The sequence below is a fragment of the Gracilinanus agilis genome, chromosome 2 (assembly GCF_016433145.1).
Source record: "Gracilinanus agilis isolate LMUSP501 chromosome 2, AgileGrace, whole genome shotgun sequence".
NCBI classification, from domain to species: Eukaryota; Metazoa; Chordata; class Mammalia; order Didelphimorphia; family Didelphidae; genus Gracilinanus; species Gracilinanus agilis.
The window spans coordinates 282,117,914-282,140,665 of NC_058131.1; the positions used below are offsets into that span (position 1 = coordinate 282,117,914).

A 22,752-nucleotide genomic window follows, 5' to 3' on the forward strand; every position below is an offset into this window, starting at 1 on the left:
ATGGAAATGCATCCTCCCTCTCTCTTTTTCTCTCATCTTTTTCCTTGTCCAGAGGAGTGTCTTCATTATGGCATAGTAAAGGGGTGTGTCAACTGTTCTCATAACTGGGAAATCCTCTGAAGGCAATCTGTGAACCTTTCTGGAAACATATTAAGACAATCCAGACTTTCTGGAAACATATTAAAATAATCCAGCCCCAAGTGTCAATTAAAATAAGTCATCTTGAACAAGAGTCATGCCACTTCAAGGGGTAAGTTATACATTCTAGATAACCAGTGTTTTGTTTCTAAGAACTATATTTCTAATGAAGATAGAAAAGAAAAATCGAAGTATCCCAATTGTTTTGCGCTTACATAGTCATAGAGTAAGTTTAAGTGAAAAGTGATTGATGCTTACAGTCATAGCAAGTAATAGAATCCTGCATCACTTTCTAAGATTTTAGTTACAGATTTCTAAGGAGAAAGCAAAGGGTTAAACTGTTTATTTCCTGGAATGGTTATTAAAGTTTGTAATAACTAAGGCACCTGAGACCATGGCATGCAGTAGAAGTAGCACCAGGAGCCCAGTCATGGGCCTGGGTTTGATTCTTCCTACCTACATAACCTTGGACAAGCAAGATCAATGTCTCTGGGACAGTTTCCTTATGTGCAAAATGTGAAGGTTTGACCAGGTCCTTTTCAGTTCTCAATTCTGTACTCCTACATTGGCTGTCCAAAAAGTGGCTGTCAAACCTGGCTTGAAATTCAGGTCAGCAGGAAAAAAATCATGAACCAGAGATAGTCAGAGCCTTAGTTAGTCCATGGGAGGCATGACATCGTGGGTGCCAATAGATCTGTTTGGCACATGATGAGTCAGGTTGCTGGGCAGGCAATAGAAGATGATGTCTCACTGGCAGGAAGGGAAAACAGAGTGCTACTCCTCCTAGCTAGGCAGCATGTGACAATTCCCCAGGGTTATGCAATGAGTCAGTGATGTAGCTATCAGAGGGGCTGGAATCCTGAGCTTCAGATCCTTATATTTCAGAAGAGATAACATTAGAGTTACAAAGCACTGCCTGCTAAATGATTCTTTTGAAAATACTAAAACTAGGTATCAAAGGGATTGTTCACTGGGGTGGAGTGGGGCAGAATTGGAGGGAGAGACAATTGCTATTGGAGGGAGAGACAACTGCTATTTCTGGTCCTACCACAAGAAAGAGAAAATGATGGTTTAAAAATCAACAGCAAAGTATTACATAGAAGACAGTTTGGAAAGAACTAAATTCTTAAGTTAGGAGACTTGTGTTCTAATTCTGATTCTGACACAACCCGAATATAACCTGACTTTGCCTCCTCAGGCCTTAAATTCCTTCTCTATAAGATGAGGGGATGGCCTAGACCCGTGATGGTGAACCTATGGTACATGTGCCAAAAAAAGGGCACATAGAGTCCTCTCTGTGGGCATGCCTACAGTCATTTTTTATTTTTTATTTTTTACTAGAAAGCCAGAGGGACTTGGGGTGGAGCCATTCCCCACCCCTTCTCCATGTGTCTAAGGACATTCCTCACTTCACCTGTTCCTCTGCCCAGTAGCCCAATGAGAGTATACAGGGATAAGGTGGGCTGCTCACATCAACAGAGCTGGAGGGAAACAGAGTGCTTGGGTCACTCTCCCCCACTTCTTCACTTGTGCCTCTCATTACCCCCCACCCTCACCCAGCAGCCTAATGGGAGTGCTCTCCCTTGACTGGGGTAAGGGGTGGGGTTGGGGGCAAGGTGGGGATGGCCCAGTCCGATTAATGTTCCCTTTCATCTCAAAATTTAAGGTCTTTTATGTACTATTTAAAAACTACAATTGCAACCACCAGAAAACCTCAAGAATATAAAGCCAAGCACCTCATCTTAATTCCAGGGAATCTTACCACAAGGGAGAAGCACAAACACCCTCAGGACAACCACCTCTTCATACTCTAGTTTAAAGGGCCAGTGCCTGGCCTGAGTTTAGCTCCTGCTGCCTGTGCTAAAGCAAAAACTATGCTTCTACAATTGATTATTTCTCTGTGGCTCTCTCTTCCCCCCTCAGATCAAAGCAGACCTCTGAGTCTATGTTCTGCTGGTGTTTGCAGCTGAGGTGAGAGGCTCTCCCTCTTTCCCATGCAGAGGCAATCTCTTTCATTTCATTTCCCTGAGGAGTTTCCTAAATGCTTAAAGAATGACGATAATAAAAGGATTGACAAAGTTTTAGACCCTAGGGATAGAATGAAACACAACAGTGACTCAAAATACAAAACTACCAATGCTTAGTCATCATCATCTTTTACTTTAAGTTAATACTGAATGATTCATATGGTACACAAGAACAAAAAGCATCTACAGTTCTGGGGGTGGAGGATATGGAAAGGGTGGTAAAAAGGATAGGGATCCATACAAGTTTTTCTTTGAATCTAAGGAAAATATCCAAGGCTTAACCTATACTCAACCCTTTCCTTCCTCTTTTTCTATGGATATTACTTCATGTGGAATCTTGATTCAAACTCAGAAAGTAATGATGATATATTGAAAATAACCAGAAAGGAAAAAATTGGAGAAAGACAATGCAAACCTGAATCTACTGAAATGTTAAGACTTTCTCATTCTGGAAAAGACTTCACTTCAATTTTTAGAAAAGGCAGTGTTCTTTGCTCATGGCTAAGCAAAATTTTTGAATATTGGTTTTCACAAGGTCTCTTAACAACAAGGTAATGCTTTTTTTAAAAATTCAAACTGCTCAAATTGCCTCAGAGGATTTAAGTAAGATATGTAGTAAAGATAGACCACAATGCCCATAGGGAACTATCCATAGAGTCAGAGTCAGTGGGATCAGCATGGGCTTGCTATGTGTTGAGCATGTTGTAAAGCCTAGTCTTCATTGTCTTGATTTGGTAACTGGCCCATTTACTAAGGATAACTAAAAAGAGGGAGCCAAGATGATAGAACAGCAAGAAGTAGTATAGAGAACCCCCCAAAAATTCCTTCAAAGAGATCTAGAAAAGCCCCCAGGCTGAATGCTAATGGGGAAATCTAGGAAGTCACAATAAGTAATTTTTCCAGCCCAGGTCAACATAGAGTCAGAGAGGTCTGTGGGCACTGTGGAGAGAGTCTGGCCACTTCAACACAGGGTGAGGCTCTGCACCAAGGCAAAAGGAAGTTCCTCACCCATAGCAAGGCACCCATCGACCTTGACAGGAACAAGTGTCACCCAACACCTTTGTCACACACTATCTGGTTTTTACCTTAAGTGTTATACTCTGAGAGGACTAAGTTCAGAAATAAGCACCAGCAGTGTGACTTAGGGAGTCTCCCTTCCAGTTTCTAGCCCAGTCTGAAGCCTACAGTAGAATAACCAAGCTAGGACTACCAAATCAAAGGGGAGCCTGTAGTTCTGCCATGATGAACCAACACTTTTCCAGCTAGCCAATAGTGACTGAATCTAGCAGCAATCTACTATTGTTCTGACCCAAATCCAGGTCAAATATGCAGAGCTCAGAGCAGGGGGCAACAAAAAGACTTTGTCCTGGCCCTTACCACAATAAGAGAACCAGAAGAATGACAGAGTTCTAGCCTGAGTTATTCCTGAGAAAGATCTTAGAACAATAAAACTCCAAGCAACCAACAGCAGGACTAGCACAAACCTTCCCTCCAAAAGTGCAGAGAGCTCAGCCCTAACATCAAGTCTGAAGACAAGAAATAGGCTGAAAGGATGAACAAACAAAAAGAATCCCATTAAGACACAAATTCATAAGAAGAGAATGACTCCTAACTCCAAAACATCAACAAGCAAAACACCGCAGGGGCACAAATTAAATTAGAATTCTTGGAAGAGCTGAAGCAAGAGTTGTTTTTTTTTTAAAGAGTTAAAATATTTTTATCAATGAAATGAGTGTCAGAGAAAAAAATTCGAAAATGAGGGCTGTGGAAGAAAGAACAGGAAAGGGAATTAACAGGAACTAATTTAAAGGGAATGAAAGTACCTGAGCTAGGGCACAGTGGCTAAGTCCATTGAGTAAGAAGTACAGTGGGGAGGAGAAAATGAGGAGATGAAACAGGACTGCCCTGAGCTTGTTCTCAAAATGCAGGCTCTGGAAGGAACTAACTGATGGGAGAAGTGACAATGTTCATGTTTGAACCCTTATAAAACTGTTGTGGATGAATGTAAAACTGAAACATTGTTATTCTTGAAATTCTGTTCACTATGAGGCTTTTTTAAATGTATTTGTGCCAGAGGTAAAGATATGCTTTTTAGAGACAATCATTCTGTAAATTCTTTTCCTAAAATCATTCTTTGAAATCTGATGGCAGATTTACCTTCTCCTATCTTTACCTCTAAAATTTCTCTAGCAAAGTCACCTTCAAATGGTCTTACTGACCTTAAAATATTCTTAGATTCAGCCCATCTATTCCTTCTATATCTGCAGTGAGCCTTTGGCCAGCACCTGCAACATTGTGAGCTATTGTCAATTAAATATTCTATCCTAAACTATAACCTGAGATTCCATGTATCCTGCTTCTTTGCTTTCCTTGATTCACTGTCTTAAATTACAATTTAGCAACATACTAGAAAATGTAAAAGGTTAGAGCCTTTTAGGCCTAGTTTGGACAGCAACCAACAAAACTTTCTTTGATGAATAAATCTGACCTTCCCTGAAAACTTATGTTAACTGAATAAGAAGAGCTGGTTAATAACAGCAATTTAGGCATAAGTAAATCAACTACAGTTTACATATACTAGCCAAGGGAATAATTCAAAGGCAATGAATACAAATTAATAACTAACAAAACTTCCAACAAAAATGAATGCATCATTTCTTGTTCTGTTCTAGAAACTATGGGCATTTAATACTAGAGAAAGAACTTATGTCATCAATTGGGGAATAACTGAACAAGTTATGGCATATGATTGTAATGGAATACAATTGTACTATAAGAACAAGGAGAACAATTTCAGAAAAACCTGAAAAGACTTACATGAACTGATAAAGGGTGAAGGAAGCAGAACTAGAAGAACGTTATACATAGTTAACAGCAATATTGTACAATGGTCAACTGTGAAAGACTTAGCTTTTCTAAACAACACAACGACTCAAAATAATCCCAAAGGATTCATGATGAAAAATGCCATCTGGAGCCAGAGAAATAACTGATGGAATATGAATATAGATGAAAGCATTCTATAGTTTACTTTCTTCCTTTAAAAAAAATTCTTATTTGGGTTTTCTTCCACAAAATGACTAATATGAAAAAATGTTTTATGTGATTGCACATGTAAAATCTGTATGAGACTGCCTACTATTTTCAAGGAGTGAGGAGAGGAGAGAGGGTAGGAGAGAATTTGGAACTAAAAAAAAAGTTAAAAATTGTATTTACATATAATTGGAGGGGAAATAAAATATTTAAAAAAAGAACTTATGAGTATACATCTAGATTTGACACTGATTCTTTTAGAGACTTTAGGTTAAGCCACTTGACCTTTTATGTCAAAAGAGAAATAAATGCTTTCTTAACATTGACATGATGAGAAAACGGGCCTCACTTTTTAAAAAAAGCTATTTAAGCAGTAGCCTAGGTATACAAGATAGTATCTGAGATGCTTAACTGTTACGTGACACCTTATGAATTCAAAATCAGTGGGTTCACTGTGCACATACACCAAATAAGGAAATGACAGAAATAAAATTCCCATATATATGAAAATGTTGGTAACAGCATTTTTTCTAGATATAAAATAACTGGAAATAGTTGGGGGTAGTTGACCCAATGGCAATATGAACATAACAATATTATTGTGCCAGTGTGACAAATGTCATTTGTCAGAATTCAGAGAAACAAGATTTTTATGAATTGGTAGAATGAGAAAACAACATATATGATGACTACAATAAAGAAAATGAAGATATTCAAAAATAAGACCAAGATCTTGTTTTCAGACAACTGATGAAACACACTTCCTCTGCGATAGGAATAGACTATGGCATATGCAGTCAAATATAATCCTTCTATCGCCTGACTGATTTGATTTTAAAGTAGAGATCTATGATCAGAGTGACCAGGGTATAAAAAATTAAAAAGCATCAATAAAACATTTTGGAGTCATGAAAAGTTAGAGAGATCTCAATATGTGAAGTCAGAATAATGTGGAAATTTTCCAGAGGGAACAGACATGAAGAGGGTGAGTCTCTCTTCCCCATGAATGATCATTCCACTGCACATAAAGAATAGTGCCAGGGAAGTTGTGGTCCTAATGTATTTTGTTCAGTAGCAATGCTGACTGTGACATGCTGCAGTGCCTTAGGAAACAGCTAGCCATTCGTGACCAGACTGCACCAAGTTTCAAAGCACTACTCACACACTTAGGAGGAGAAAACAGAACAAAAGTCTACAGCTGAGAAATTTTTCCGTTCTATATTAAGCAAAATGAATGAATCTCTACATTATAACACAACACTGAAGGAAGTAGAAGAGGATAAATGCATCTCATAACCCTTAAGAGAAACATAAAATATTGGGGGGACATGTTTGCTTCTCCCTAATAAGTATTATTTTGTCTTTTGTGAAGCCTTCAAAGCATGATTCAAATGTAACTGGAATATTAATACATTTTTCTGTTGCACTTCACAAGAATCTCTCTCCCTTTTCAAAGCTTCTTTCCCAGCAGTGTCTAAAGCTGACTTAGAAGAAACATACATTCCCCAATAATCCTCAGTGTCAATAGAATCAAGTTTCATTTCTACTTGAAAAGTGATTTAACAAAACTGGAATTGCAACTAGATTCTTAATCAAATGCAGGGAAAAGACTTCTATAAATATTAGCCCAGAAAGAAATGTATAATCCAGAGAAGTGCCAGAAAACCTGGGGAAAAAAGAGTAAAGAGCAGAGCACTTGACTCATTCAAAGAAAAGAAAAATCCACAAATGAGCAGGCAAATAAACAGCTCAGAGCAGTGATATAAATCTAGATTATCTACAGGTCAGGGTCTTTCCCTACTAAAAGTGGAAAGAATGACAAAAACAAATCAGAGGAAATGAGGACAGACTTATTAAAAGGGACTGGCAGTGTACTAAATCCTAAGTAGATGTACCCAGAACATTCCAATGCCTTCTTATCTACAGAAGGGAAAGGAATAAGCATTTATATATAGTAATGCCTGCAGTGTTAAGCACTTGAATTTCAATAATAAGACTCATAGTTCAAGGTTAGTTACCCAAAAAAAGTGTTAGAAAAGGATCCTTAGACACAAAAATCTTTATAGTAGTATTTTCTGTGGTAGCAAAGTAATCTTATGTAACTTGAGAAATTATGAACATGATTAATATAGAAAAGCATGGAATTTATATGAACTAATGTAAAGTGAGGCAGAGCCAAGACACAATGGACAAAATGACAACAACGTAAATAGAAATAATAACCATCACAAAACAATATAAATTGAATGTTACAAAATTATAAAGATTCAAGGATGGTCCCTAAAAAGATATGAGAAGATATCCCTCCCTTCTCCTCCTCCTGTCGAGGGGTGAGAGTGTCCATGGGTGCAGAACACTGCAAATAAGGTAAGATTCTCCCCCCCACACCCCCAGTTACTAAATTTTCTTCCTTTCTTTTTTTTTCTTGGTGATAAGGGATGGCTCTCTGAGAGAGGGAGAGAAGAGGATATGAGGGTAAATGTAGTTGATGTAAAAACAAAAGATATCAATAAACAGTTAAAAAACAAAACAAAAATCATTAAACAAAGGGGTTATTTTCTTAATTAATCAGATTGGGTCACGGCCATGAGGCAAACAAAGATCATTTTCCTTCATTCCTCCAAATATTTTCTCACTGTGGTCACTGATAGGAACATACTGAAATAGAACTGTTCTCGGGCATGAATCTGTCAGATCTAATAGGAATTTTAAATAGCCACCTGCATCTGGACATATAAGTTTGTAGTCAGCTCCGCAGTGATGGTAGCCAAAGAGAAAAAGGATCAAGTAGTTTTTGAAACAGTTCCTTTCTACTCTTGTGACATAGCCATCATGACCATGCTAAACTCAAGGGTTTATTACCCAATAAATGCTTTTCAGATGTGAAGAAAATAGTATATAATGAAAACACAGTTTGGTGGTTTTGTGGGCTACTTTCAGAACATAGCAATAGATTTAAAAAAAAAAAAAACCACTCAATCCAAAAAACTGAGGAGTTAGGCAATCTTAATCTACTTAATGCTTTTGAAGGTTATCTAGAAGCTAAGTGGCAGAATATTTCCTGAAAGGACTTAGATTCTTCATCAATGGCAGAGGTAAAATGAATGACCAGTAGAAGAGAAACCGCTTATTGAATTTATAGTGTATGTTACCAAGCTACTCTTACAAGGTAAAGAGATCTGAATGAGAAGGGGATTTTACAGGATTTAGAGGCTATTATTACTCCAGACTCTAGGGTAACAATAGCCAGTAAATAGTGGAAGCAGAGAAACTAGGATGCAGCAAAACTAAGGCTCAATCAAGCCTCCTCGATCACAGAACTAAGTCTGTAAGACAAAGAATCTAAGGGCAGCCACAGCTCCCAAGACTAGGAAAAATTACTTCCATCATAGAATAAATCTGCCTTCAGCCAGTCATTCAACAAGTATTTTCTATTTGCCAGACATAGTGTTAAGTGTTGGGGATACACAATAGAAAAAGACTATCCTTGCCTAGAGGGAGTCCATAGTCTAAGAGAGGAGACAAAATACAAACAAATATGTATAAGATATAGGATAAACAGGAGATAATCAATAGAAGGAAGACACTAGTATTAAGAAGGACCATTAAAAGCTTCCTGTAGAAGGTGAAATTTTAGCTGGGCCTTGAAGAAAACCAAGAAAGCCAGGAGGTAAAGATAAAGAGGGAGAGCATTATAGGTGTGAGAGAACTATGGCTATAAGACAAAATGCCCAAAGCTGAGAGATAGATTCTCTTGTTTGAGGATTGGCTAAGAGGCCAGTGTCATAGGACCACAGAGTACATAGTGAGGTATAAAGTATAAAAAGACTGGAAGAGTGTGTGTGTGTGTGTGTGTGTGTGTGTGTGTGTGTACATATGGCAGGGGAGGGTAGGAAGGGCTTTGAATGCTAAAGTGAGGATTAATTTGAACCCAGAGGTGAAAGAGAAGCACTGGAATTTATTAAATTGTGGGTAGTGGGGGTTGGCATCAGCCTTGCTCTCCAGGAAGATTAGGGAAATCTGTGATGGGAGAGAATTGTGGACAGGACACCAAGCTACGGATTACTGTATAGTCCAGGTGTAAGGTGATAAAGGCCTGTCGAGAAATGATGGCAGGGTTAGAGAAGGGAGTGTCAACTTTTAAAAAATCAGCTACCATAGTAGTTATAATAAAGGGTTTTAATCAGTCAACAGGCTGCAACCTGGCTTCCCTACATAGCACCAAGCTGTGTGTCTCTAACCTGTTACTGAAAAAGAGGGATTAAATAATAATATGGAAAGGGGGAGAGACAATAGCCAGGTTACTAGAGTTCACAAAGGCTTGGGAAAGCCAGAGGTTAGGGTGGGTAGGAAGGGCCTTTGTTTTTTAAAAAAAGCTAAAGCTTTGATTATCTTTAACTACAGTTTTTAAGCCAAATCCTGGGAGAGAGGCAAGACCAATTCATAGTCAACTTGGTCACTGTTTGTTTTTTGAATTCTTTAATACTCAGGGAAAGAATCTATCTGGAAATCCTCTGTAAATAATATTATCAGGAGAATGTTTAAGAGGTAAAATTGACATGCCTTGGCAATAGAAGAGATGTGGGGAGTGAGAAATCCTAAGGGTTCAAGGATGAAATAATACATGTGAAGTGCTCTGCACATCCTAAATGGCTATATAAGTTAGTAGCTAGGTGTTAGATGAATAGTGTTAGATCCAGAATCAGGAAGACCCAAGTTCAAATCTGGCATTAGACATTTACTAGCAGTGTGTCTACAGGAAAGAAAGTTTAAGTCTGGTCTGCCATAGGATCCTTATTTGTAAAGTAGGGATAATAATTGTACTCATTTCCCAGGGTTGCTTGGAGAATCAAATCAGATAATATTTGATCAGTGATATATAAATGCTAGTTTATTACCTATTAAGCAATAAGTAGTCACGAATAATTATTAATATTATTAGAATGAGGACACACTTGAAGTGGAAAGCAAAACCCTAAGCAGAAAGTCTTTTATCACCTGAGTTAATGTAGGATAAAAACCTGAACCTAAGGGTCCATGCTATTCCCAACCCAATACTTTCAAGTTAAACAGGAAAAAAAAAAAAAACAGGTTCAAATTTAGATTCTGATGCATTTAATTGTGTCATGTGAAGTGACATTGACAAATCACTTCAGCTCTTTAATGTTTTGTTTACATTTATAAAAGGGGCTGTATTAAATATGGGGTTCTACACCTGGGTTGATGAACTTGTTTTATTATTTAAAAAAAATTTTTATGGGATAACATCATTTATTTTTTTGTTGTTTTTTTAATTATTATTTTTAAAATATTTTTCCATGGTTACATGATTCATGTTGTCTCCCTGCCCTCCCCTATCCGATAGTTAATAAGCAATTGCATTGAGTTATACATGAGTTATCATTTGATACCTATTTCTAGATTATTCATCTTTGAAAACCAAAACCCCAAATCATATACCCATATAAACAAGTGATAAATCATGTGCTTTTCTTCGTGTTTCTACTCCACAGTTCTTTCCCTCAATGTGGATAGCATGCTTTCTCATAAGTCCCTCAGAGTTGTCCTGGATCATTGCATTGCTATTTGTAGCAAAGTCAATTACATCTGATCATTCCACAATGTTTCACTTTCTGTGTACAATGTTCTCTTGGTTCTGCTCATTTCACTCAGCACCAGTTCATAGAGGTCTTTCCAGTAATGAATTTGTTTCAAAAAATGTTTTGATAACTGCATTTCAATATAATTGGTTTTCTTTATAATAGTACAAGTTTTATTTTGTGCATTTAAAAATGTTATTTTACTGAGAAGGATCCACTAATGTTCACTAGATAGCCAAAGGGTTCCATATAAAAAGGGTTAAATATCCCCTGGACTAAATGATCTATCTCTAAGGTTTTCTCCATTCTAAAATGCCACCATCTCCTTCTATCAAGTTCTATTGTGTTTTCTATTGCCACTAGGACAGGCAAGGCCTTCACAACAGCTCCATTGTTATAGGCTAGAACAAAATAAGACAATTAAACAATGACCCAAGAACCAGAAATTAAGACAGGGATACTTAATTAGCTTTGTTACATCACACCAGTCTAAAGAATAGAAAGAAAATTCTATTTTAAAACTTAATTCTACCAAAGAACTGTATTTTTGTTTATTATATTCTCCTGGGCTCCCAAGCAGCAGATTTAGGCTGAGTGTAGCATAGCTCTTTTGACTAAAGTTTCTAAAGTATTAACAGCCTTCCCAAAATGTTTGATTAAAAACATTCTGAACTAACACAATCAAAAAAGTTCTAAACTAATACAAAAAACATGTAGCAACATGATTCAATATAGAACACCTGTCAAAGTCCAATATGCCTCCCCAAACCAGAAATGGTCAAGGGATATGAATAGGCAATTCTCAGATGAAGAAATCAAAACTATCAATAATCGCATGAAAAAGTGCTCTAAATTCCTTCTGATTAGAGATATGCAAATAAAAACAATTCCAAGGTACCACCTCACACCTAGCAAATTGGTCATTATGGTAGCAAAGGAAAGTGATAAATGTTGGAGGGGATGTGGCAAAATTGAGAGACTAATACACTGCTGGTGGAGTTGTGAATTAATCCAACTATTCTGGAGGGCAATTTGGAACTATGTGCCAAGGACTTTGAAGAAATGCCTACCCTCTGATCCAGCCATACCACTATTGGACTTGTTCTCCAAAGAGATCATAAGGAAAAAGACTTGTACAAAAATATTTATAGCTGCGCTCTTTGTGGTGGCAAAAAATTGGAAAATGAGGGGATGCCCTTTGATTGGGGAATGGCTGAACAAATTGTGGTATCTGTTGGCGATGGAATACTACTGTGCTAAAAGGAATAATGAACTGGAAGAATTCCATGTGAACTGAAATGACCTCCAAGAATCAATGCAGAGTGAAAGGAGTAGAACCAGGAGAATGTTGTACACAGAAAGTGAAACACTGTGGCACAATCAAATATAATGGACTTTTCTACTAGCAGCAATGCAATGATCCAGGACAATCCAGAGGAACTTATGAGAAAGAACGATATCCACATCCAGAGAAAGAACTGTGGGAGAAGAAATGCAGAAGAAAAAATATACGACCAATCACATGGTTCAATGGGGGTACTGGTGTTGAAAAATCACTCTATTGCAAATATGAATAATATGGAAATAGCTTTTGAACAATGATACATGTATAACCCAGTGGAATTACTTTTCAGCTCTGGGAGGGTGAGGAAAATCCTGAATCATGTAATTGTGGAAAACTATTCTAAATAAATAAAAAGGGGGAAAAGTCCAATATGCCAATAATATTGAGAGTTACAGGCTTTTTAAAAGAAAAGCTAACAGGGAAAAGCCATGTGGCAAATTGGGAGGCATACAAGGAAGTGGAAAGTGAGGGCAAAGGAAGAGTATAAGGGCAACCTATTAGCTCTCTCTTTATATTTGGGGCTACCACCAATACAAGGATAGCCCCATAACTTTCTCGTTTCAACAGAGCTTGGATAGGTAGCTCCAAACTAGGGTAATGCTAAATCTCCTTCCAATGACATAAAGACTAACTATCCAAAAGGGGCAGAGAAAGGATATCACCAGGAAGCTTCCAGTAGAATAGTAGAATAGACTATGGTAGGAAGAGTCCATGATGATCTAGTCTTCTGGTTCAGTGCTCAGGTATTCTATAACAAGAAAAGGAATCCCATTCAGACAGAAATGATTTAGTTTCCACCTCTAAGGTCATAGGCAGAAGCCAATAATTAGGTAAGAAACTAGTAGAAGTTTCGACCCTACAATATTCCCAGTACAGACATTTCTAGGAATGGTTGGATTCCAGAAATGGAACAGAAAAGGAGGCACCAGAAAAGAATAGCTTGTTGAACAGAGAAACTATGCCAGGAAAACCAAAGACTTGTCCAGGTTAAACAGCATCTATCTTAGCTTAATCTATTATTATCTATATATCCTTTTCAGTTAGTAAGTATATAAGCTGCTTTATTACTTCACAGGTGAAGAAGTAAGAAACTAGGAGGGAGGGGAGAGCTACATTTCAAAATAATTTTTGCATTTGTGGTAAATGAAATAAAATATCACTTTTGTCATTCTGGTTTTTTTCAATGTCCCATCATTCTGTATATAGTCTCTCTTTTCAAAATTAGTCACTGCTGAAATAGGCCCCATGCTGTCACCTTGTGGAAAAATCATAAACTACCAGGCATATTGTATAGAACTTCAGGCCATAAATACAACAGACCCTCAGTTTAACCTTTCTTCCCTTCACTGAGGATCTTGGATAGCAATTTTGATATCCTAGTATTCTCTCAAACAGGAATAACATAGAATACAGCTTTTTCACAAGCAGAAATCTCTATAGAACACTAAATTCCATGAAGTGTTACTGGGGATGACTTCTAGGCCTTCTGGCTAAGATCAAGTTAAATGTTATTGGATTCTTGGGACCAACACATGGTGGCTAATGGAAGGAAAATTTTAACAATAAGTTAACAGATGCTGTTGATAGTGCTTTAGGGATAAGAAGAGAATACAGGAGAGTTAATCTAAAGAGGAATATGAATGAAAATCATGAAAAGGAGAGATGAAAATGAGATAAAGGAAACAGGGAACTAAGAATGAGAAGAAAAACAGAGACATGATTTTTCCTCAACTGAAAAAAGTGCTTCTTGGGATTTAAAACTTTTTAATCAGAGTTGGAATAATGGAAATGGATATACCAAAATGCCAGAAGAAACTCTGAATATTTAAACTCAATGAAGAAAACTTAGGGGGTTGGGGGGAGGAGATTAGATTTTTTCTTTTTAATTATCAATAATACAAATGGAAATACCACTGAATATGGGGCCAAAGACACAAGTTCAAATTCTCATTCTGCCACTGCCTGGATTGCTCCTTTCTGGGTCTCAGATTCCTCACCAATAAAAAAAGGGAGTTGGGTTAAATGATCTTTAAAGCACACCTAGTGCTTTTAGTTATTGGCTTTATGAAAAAAGATTACTGCTCTACTCTCAAAATGCAACACTACCCATTAGTGGTGGAGCTATGAATTGGTCCAACCATACTAGAAAGCAACTTAGAATAATATGGAGAAAGAGGTTATGATGTCAGACCCTTTGATTCAGGAGATTCCACTGGTGACGATGTACCTCAAGGTCAATGACTAAAAGAAAGGTCCCATATACATCAAAATATTTATGGCAATATTTTTTATAATAGCAAAAAACTGGAAACAAAGTAGGTATCCATCAATTAAAGAATGTCTAAACAAGTTATGGTACATTAATATAATGGAATATTACTCTAAGAATGAATACAGTGAAAAGAAACATATAAAAACATATGAAATGATGGAAAGTGAAGTGAGCAGAACCAGGAAACCAATATACACAATGACTAAAATGTAAATGGAAAGAACGAGGGACAGCTAGGTGGCTCAGTGGATTGACAGCCAGGCCTACTGATGGGAGGTCCTGGGTTCAAATCTGGCCTCAGACACTTCCTAGCTGCATGATTGGGGGCAAGTCACTTAATACTCAATGTCTAGACCTTACCACTCTTTTGTTTTGGAACCAATACACAGTATTGATTCTAAGACAGAAGATAAGGGTCTTAAAAAAACAACAATAACAAAAAAATCTAAATAATGCTCAAAAATTATAATGAAAAGCTTAGGCCCCAAAGAAGAGAAATAAGAAGCAAAGTCCCCCTACTTTCTCAAAAAGGTGAGTGATTGTATATGGAACACTGCATACAATAATGTCAAACTTTTGAGATATACTGGTTAGTTTTGCCAAAGGATATCAATAAAAATTTTTATTTTAAAAATGAAAAAAAATTAGTTTGGGAGAAGTGGATTAGCAACATTATTAAATGAAAAAGATCTAAGTATTTCATATGACAGGACTGAGTAAATCAACAATATGACAGAGTTGTTTAAGTAATAATAATAATAAACTTACACCAAATGCAATTCTATTAGAGATCAGTGCACATTAAGAAACTAGTTAAGTACCACTATTACTAGTATGTGCAATCTTATGGCTACTGTGGTGTATATGTATTTGAAAAAGGACTAGGATGCTTGAATGGCCAATTTATGAGCCTAACACCTATAATAATAAAAGTCAAGACAAAAAATATGTGCAGGGCAGTGCTGTCATCATGGAACTTGCAGTCTGATGGAGAAATATGATAAATACATTAATATGTAATATCACATAGTAAGTGCCTAAGAGATACATAAGTAAAATGACATTTCAAGCCTGAAAGGAAATAGGCAAAATTTTTCTGAAGGGGTGATATTTGGATTAAAATTTAAACAAGATATTCTAAGCATTGGGAATAGTGTAAAAGCAACACACAGGTGTAGGAAAACTACAAATACCTTTTTCAAATTTGGCTAGATTGTGGGATATGTGGAAGGGAGTACACTATGAGGAAGTTGGAATCATTGGATCAGAGGATCACAGACTTAAAGCTGGGAAGGGACCCTGCAGACCATTGAGTTCAGCCCTTCATGAAGAAACTGAGGTACAAAGAGATTAAATAACTCATCCAGCTAGACTTGAAACCAGATCTTCCTAACTCTAAGACTAGGGCTTTCTCTACAAAACCATGATGCAGCAGTGCTTATTCCTGTTCTAGTCTCCTAAATTTGTGAAAGTAGTTTCATATAATATAAAATACTTAACAATGGAAACCATTTATTGTAAAATTTATATTCTTACTGATACACTGTGGCACAATAAAATGTAATAGACTTTTCTACTAGCAGCAATGCAATGACCCAGGACAATCCAGAGGAACTTAGGAGAAAGAACACTATCTAAATCCAGAGAAAGAACTGTAGAAACAGAAATGAATTAGAAAAATATGTGATTGATCACATAGTGCATTAGGGATATGATTGGGGTTTTGATGTTAAAAGATCACTCTACTGCATATATGAATAACATGGAAATAGGTTTTGAACAATAACACATGTATAATCCAGTAGAACTGCTTGTCAGATTCAGGAAGGGGAAGAGGAGAGGCAGGTGAGGGAGGAGGGAGCATGAATCATGGAACCATGGAAAAATATTCTAAATAAAAAGGGAAATAAATAAATCTCAAGAAAAAAATTTATATTCTTGCACACTTTGTAAATGAATCCTACTTTAGTAGGGGAATAAAATTATTAAGATATTTATTTTAACATATATAAGTCAGATTGGATGCCAGGTTAAGATATTTAATCTTTATTCCCCAAGAAGCTGATATATTATAGGGTTTGGGGCCCTGGAAAGACATCTTTCTCTCATATGTATATAATTCTCATATATACAGATTGGGCTGCAGTGTATAGGATGGATTAGAAATAGTAGAAGCTGACCCTAGTATTTTAAATTCATTGTGGTTTCAAAGAGGAAAAGAAAATGGAAGTACATGTTTTGGGGTTTTTTAAAACAAGTTATGAAAAAGTTAAGGAGAAAAATGCAAAGGTTAGTGGCTTCCTTGCTTACAAGCAGCAAAATTTGAAGGTCCTTTCTGGTTATCCAAGTCATAATTTTAAATTAATAGGGACACATCTATTTCTGCAGCTTGTTAAATCAACTGTGAAGAAAAATAGCAGGAAGGGCTGCTTTACACGTACCCATTTGAACTCCAGAGGCTGGAAGTGATGCCACTCATTTTCACAAGGAAGTCTTACCTCTCCCGACTCAAGGACAGGATTTTGAGCTCCCAATTCGATTTGTGAGGTGAAAATTAGACTCGTGAGGGGAGATGAAATGAGTCATTCTGTTAATCAGTAATCCTCCCAGCCCCCACAAACAGCTAAAATCCCTGGAATCTTGGATACCAACATCTCTATAAAACAACATTAACCCAGCCTAGAGCTGGCTTGAATTAGAAAGCCAGAAACATTCATTGACTGCCTACTATATAAGGACATGAGTTTGTTAACTAAAGTTTTTCCTACTCTGCCACTCAATATCAACTAAACAAGCACAGCAAAGCCTCAATCTTATTAAATTAATGGAGGAGTCTCAAGCACCAGAAAAGAGGCCACTAAAATAAATGAACTTACCTTTTCCATCTGTAGCAGAGGCTTCTTGTAAATGTCTTATTGACCTAAAAATAAATATTCAAGTGAGCACAAATTAGCTCATGAATTAGCATTTCTTTTTTCAGGCTCTGCCATTAACTATAACTTGGGGTAATTCCTTTAACCCAGTGGTTCCCAAACTTTTTTGGCGTACCTCCCCCTTTCCAGAAAAAATATTACTTAGCCCTCTGGAAACTAAATTTTTAAAAAATTTAATAGCAATTAATAGGAAAAATAAATGCACCTGTGGCCATCACTGCTCCCCTGGATCACTGCAGCACCCACCGGGGGCGGCAGCGCCCACTTTGGGAATCACTGCTTTAACCTTTCTCAACTTCAAATACATAATCTTTAATATAAGAGAAGTGAGGGTAGACCAAATGACCTTTAAAGAAAGACTGGATTTGAAATCAGAATTCCAGACCTGGAAGAGGCCTCCGAGACCATCTAATACAAACCTTGTGTGAATAAGAATCCCCTCTACGACATACATGACAAATGGCTTTGTTTGAAGCCTCTAGTGAAGGCAAAACCATCAGCTCCTGAGGCAGCTCAATGCACTTTTAGACAGCTCTCTATATTAGAAGTCTTTGTTTAGATCAAGCCTAAATCTGTTCTTCCTTACATAAAACCCTAAGTCATTGCAACTTCTATCTAAGCTCTTAATTCTGCCCACTAGGAAAAAAAAGAGCAAATCAAATCTCCCTTGTAAACTAGCTTTTCAAGTACTATTGGGGGAGAAGTTGGGGGAAGGTGTGGCAATGGGTGCATGCTGAAGACCTTCCTGACATCAGGAAGGAAAAGGGGAGGAAATAAGCATTCATGTAGCACCCCCTAAGTTCCAGGCACTGTGGTAAACGCTTTTATAAATATCTCATTTGATCCTTAAAACAATCTTGTGAGGTAGGTGCTGTTATCATCTTCCTTTTATAAGTGAGGAAACTGAGGCAAACAGAGGTTAAGTGACTTGCCAGGGTCACACAGCTAGTCTATGTCTGAGGTCCATTTTGAACTCGGGTCTTCTTGACTACTGGTCTAGGGTGATCCAGCAGAAAACTGCTCATAGTTTGGGATTTTTCACCCACAAGGGCTCTATCCATAATGCCACCCAGATGCCTCTGAACACTGTGGATGCTATCAGATATGTTTTATTTCTCCTTAAAAAAAAAAAAAAAAAGAAAAAGCTTTCTTGACATGATTTGTTTATATATCAGTTATTTCTGGATATATGCCTATTATAAGCTAAGCTTCTAGCAAGTTCACTGTTTAAAATATAATAAGCATCGTTTGGGTAAAAAACCAGTTAAAACAATTTTACTGAACTAGGATTAAAAAGAACAAGACTCTAAAGTTACAAAGACCTGCACAGTCCTGAGAGGGGGGGAGGGGAGGCAAAACCAACTGACAGATTCAGCAAGTCTGATGGCCTACTCAACACTGCACCCAAGTCTCTGACCTTTCCAAGGAAAAGTTTATCTCTTCGCAGAGGCTAAGATTGGTCATTGCAATTGCAAAGCATTTAAGAGCCTTTTAAGCCCTTAAACATAGTTATATCTGGTTCCCTCCCTTAAAGTCTTTCCTTCTGCAGGACAAACATTTCTATTTCCTTCAACCAGTCATTACACAGTATGACTCTGAAGCCCTTTGACCATTTATGGCTACCCTCTTCTGGAAACTTATTTTTTTAAAATTTTTACTTTTTGTCTTAAAATCAGTACTAAGTATCAGTTTCATGGTAGAAGAGTAGTAAGAGCTCTGGGACTAAGTGAAAAATGACTAGCCCAAGATCACACCAGTAGGAAGTATCAGACTAAATCCGAACCCAGAACTTCTTGTCTTTGGGCCTGGCTCTTTACCTACAGAGCCACTTCGCTGTCCCTGCTCTTCCATTTATTAATGTCATTGCTAATGAGGTACCTAAAAATTAACACTGCAGATATGGTCTGACCTGAGGAGACAGAGCTGAACAGGACTATCACCTCCTTTGTTCTAGGCTTTTTATTAGTCTTTTTTTTTTAAATCCTTACCTTCTGTTTTAGAATTAATACTGTGTAATGGGTTCTAAAGCAGAAGATCATTAAGGGCTAGGCAATGGGAGCTGTGACTTGCCACATAACTAGGAAGTGAGTGAGGCCATATTTGAACCCAGGACCTCTTGGCTCTAAGTGGTTTGCCCAGATTTTAGAGAATTCTTTCATACCATGAAGACTGAGACCTCAATGACAATTCATTTCAATGGGTTCAAACCTGGTTTAATAGCCATAAACAAAGAGTAGTCTTTAATGGCTAGAATTCTCACTAAAGGAATTCTCTTTTCTAGTGCCCCAACAACCCCATGGTGGGCCCAGTGCTATTTAAGATTTTTATCAGTGACTTAGATAATGATATAGAATGGCATGTTCATCCTGACAATAAGCTGAAGAGATAGCTAATGCATTGGATGGACAATTAAGGTCCAAAAATATCCTGACCATTTAGATCATTTTGTTAAATCTAATAAGATGAAATTTAATAGTAGTAAAGTAAGTACTCTTACTCTTGAGTTAAAAAAATCAGCTTCACAAGTATGAGATGGGAGAGGCCTGGCTACATAGCAGTTCATGTGAAAATGAGCTGAGGTTTTTGCCTGTAAACTCAGTATAAGTGAACATCTTTATATCACTAGCCCCAAAAGTGAATGTGATCTCAGGCTTTGTTAAAACCAAGAGGAGCAGCTAGATAGCTCAGTGGATTGAGAGCAAGGCCTAAGTGAGGGGCCAGCAAAATTCAGTCTAAGGGTTAGCCACTTAACTGCATTTAAAGAACTAAAACCCATTTTTCATTGAAAAACAACAACATAGTTTGCTCAAGTCAATTATGATTTTTTAAAAGGTTTTATTTATGTTTTTCTATTTTTTTATACAAAAGTCATCTACATAACAACCATGTCTGACTCTACCAAAAGGAGAAATTGGTGTTTCATCTCCTGTCTCCTGAAATCGAGGTCAGTCACTGCTTTTAATCTGCGTTCAGCTGCTTTTTAATGCCAAAGAATATAAATAGTTTAGTACTTTTCTCTTAAAATTCCAAATAGTTTTCTAAAATACCTGGATCAATTCACAGATCCAGCAGAGTACTAATGTGCTCTTCTCCTCCAACAATGACTATTCTCCATCTTGTATCATTTATGTAATTTGATGCTTTATTTTGCATTTCTCTTAATAGTAGGAATTTCAACTATTTTTTCATAAGGTTTTTGATAGTTTTCATTTTTCCTTGTGAAAATCATTCAGATCCTTCAACTGCTTATCTCTATGGGAATGGATCATACTCATATATTTGTGTCGATTCCCTGCATATCTTGGATATCGGACTTTAATCAAAGATAGGTAATAAAAAGAAGTTTCCCCCCACTTAACAGTTTCTCTTCTTATTCTAGCTGCATTAATTTTGCTCGAGTAAAAGCTTGAATAATTTTATATAATAAAAATGACCTATATTGTCATTGACAAGCAATCAGTAAATCCACAATCATTTATTAAGGGCTTACTACGTGCCAAGCACCTTGCTAGGTCCTGGGGAAATGAAGACAAAATACAATTCTTGCCCTTAAGCATTTTATATATTGAAACCAAGGAGACAACATGTACATAAAGTTAATATACATGTATATATATACATATAAATATGTAAAATAAATATAAAGTAAATTTGGGGTTGAGAAGGGGTAGTAGCTAGGGGAGGGATTAAGGAAAGGCTTCATGTGGAAGATATCCCTTATTTGGTTATGAATTCTTCCCTTCACCACAATTAGGAAATGTACCTTCTATCTGTTCTGTGTTTATACTTTTTAAATGACATGACCATTTATATTTAGGTTAATTATTAGAAGTTTTTATAGGATACTAGTTTAAAATTATTTTCTGACAAAATGCTTTCCAGTTTTCTCAGCAGTTCATGTCATATGGGGGCACTTTTCCATTATAGTTTGTGTTCTCAGCTTTAGTAAACATTGAGCTACTATGTTGTCTGATTCTGAGTCTTTCTTATCTACCTTATTTCACTGACCTATTTTTTTATTTTTTAAAACCAAGATCAAAAAGTTTTCATGATTTCTAATAAATAATTTGAAACCTAGTAATGCTAAGTCTTTTTTATTCCAACTTTTTGTCAGTATTTTCCTTGAGATTCAACATTCCTCCAAATAAATTTTGTTATTATTTTGTCAAATTTTAAAAAGTAACCTCTTGGTAATTTGACTGGATTGACACTAAAACAAAAATTATTTTAGGTACTACTGTCATATTTATTAGATTGGCATGAACCAAGGAAATGTTTCTCTAATTATTGAAGACTTTATATAAATGTACACTGTAGCTTTATTTATCTAAGCCCTAATTATGTTTTCTTAGCTGGATCTTAGGAGTATAGATTCAGAGATGGAAAGAACCTTGAGGACTATTTAGTCGCATCCCATCATTTTAAAGATGAAAAAATTCATAGTAACATTTTAAATACAGAGGTTGGGTTTAAATGACATGGAGATGCCCCCTGCTGGCTAGTTAGGAAAGTCAGCAACTGACCCTTTGGCTCTGCTTAATGAAGGAAAAATTCTGCCAAGAGCTAGGATGTGTTAAAAAAAAATTAAGACCATAATCAATTATAGCCTGTTGATAAAAGCAGACTTTAACATAATCTAACATTTGCCAGGGGGAAGAATGTCATTGAAGCTCATATCCAAGCTGGATCTATTAAGCAGTAATAGAAGCAAAAGTCTGAGAGTTTATTTTAAAATTTTTATTAAAAACAAAAACCAACAAAACCCTTACCTTCCATCTTAGAATCAATATTGTGTATTGGCTCCAAGGTGGAACAGCAGTAAGAGCTAGCCACTGGGGTTAAGTGACTTGCCCAGGGTCACACTGCTAGGAAGTAACAGGGGTCAGATTTGAATCCAAAAACCTCCCATCTCTGGGCCTGCCTCTAAATCCACTGAACCGCCTAGCTGTCCCTAAATTGAAATGGTAACTAATTTCATAAAGATGTCTTGGTCATCTGATTCACCTTCTCTATTTACCTGCAGCTAATTTTAGTCATTAAATTTTATATTACATTTAACAATAGGGTACTTTTTTTAATTAGACCAGGACCTGTTTTGTTTTTTTTATTATAGTCTCTCCATAACGAGCACCCTTCAATTATACAAATAATAGTATAGAGTAAATGGTTTTATAATAGCAATAATTCTTTAGTCTTTAGTGTTTTCCCCTGCTTGTATCATCCCTCCATGACCACCAATTTCATAGCATTTTTGAGAAGTAATGCAATGGTTGGTGTTAAAATCAAAGAAATGGATCCACACGGGCTGCATATTAACTTAGAAAACCACAAATTAACATTATTGTATTCTTTATTTTTGATAAACATTTCCTAATTACATTATAATCTGGTTCTGGTAGCACTA

The 22,752-nt window shown here is 36.6% G+C and overlaps 1 protein-coding gene across 1 annotated transcript in view; it reads right to left on the reverse strand.

Annotated features, from left to right (window-relative positions):
- GPR107 (G protein-coupled receptor 107) overlaps positions 1–22,752 on the reverse strand; it is a 90,396-nt gene that overhangs the window by 19,655 nt on the left and 47,989 nt on the right. Inside the window, exons 14-16 of the mRNA XM_044663982.1 lie at positions 17,292–17,335; positions 13,373–13,398; positions 1,319–1,352 (exon numbers count right to left, since the gene is read on the reverse strand). Coding sequence (XP_044519917.1) covers positions 1,319–1,352; positions 13,373–13,398; positions 17,292–17,335 — 104 coding nt within the window. The remainder of the gene's footprint in view (positions 1–1,318; positions 1,353–13,372; positions 13,399–17,291; positions 17,336–22,752) is intronic.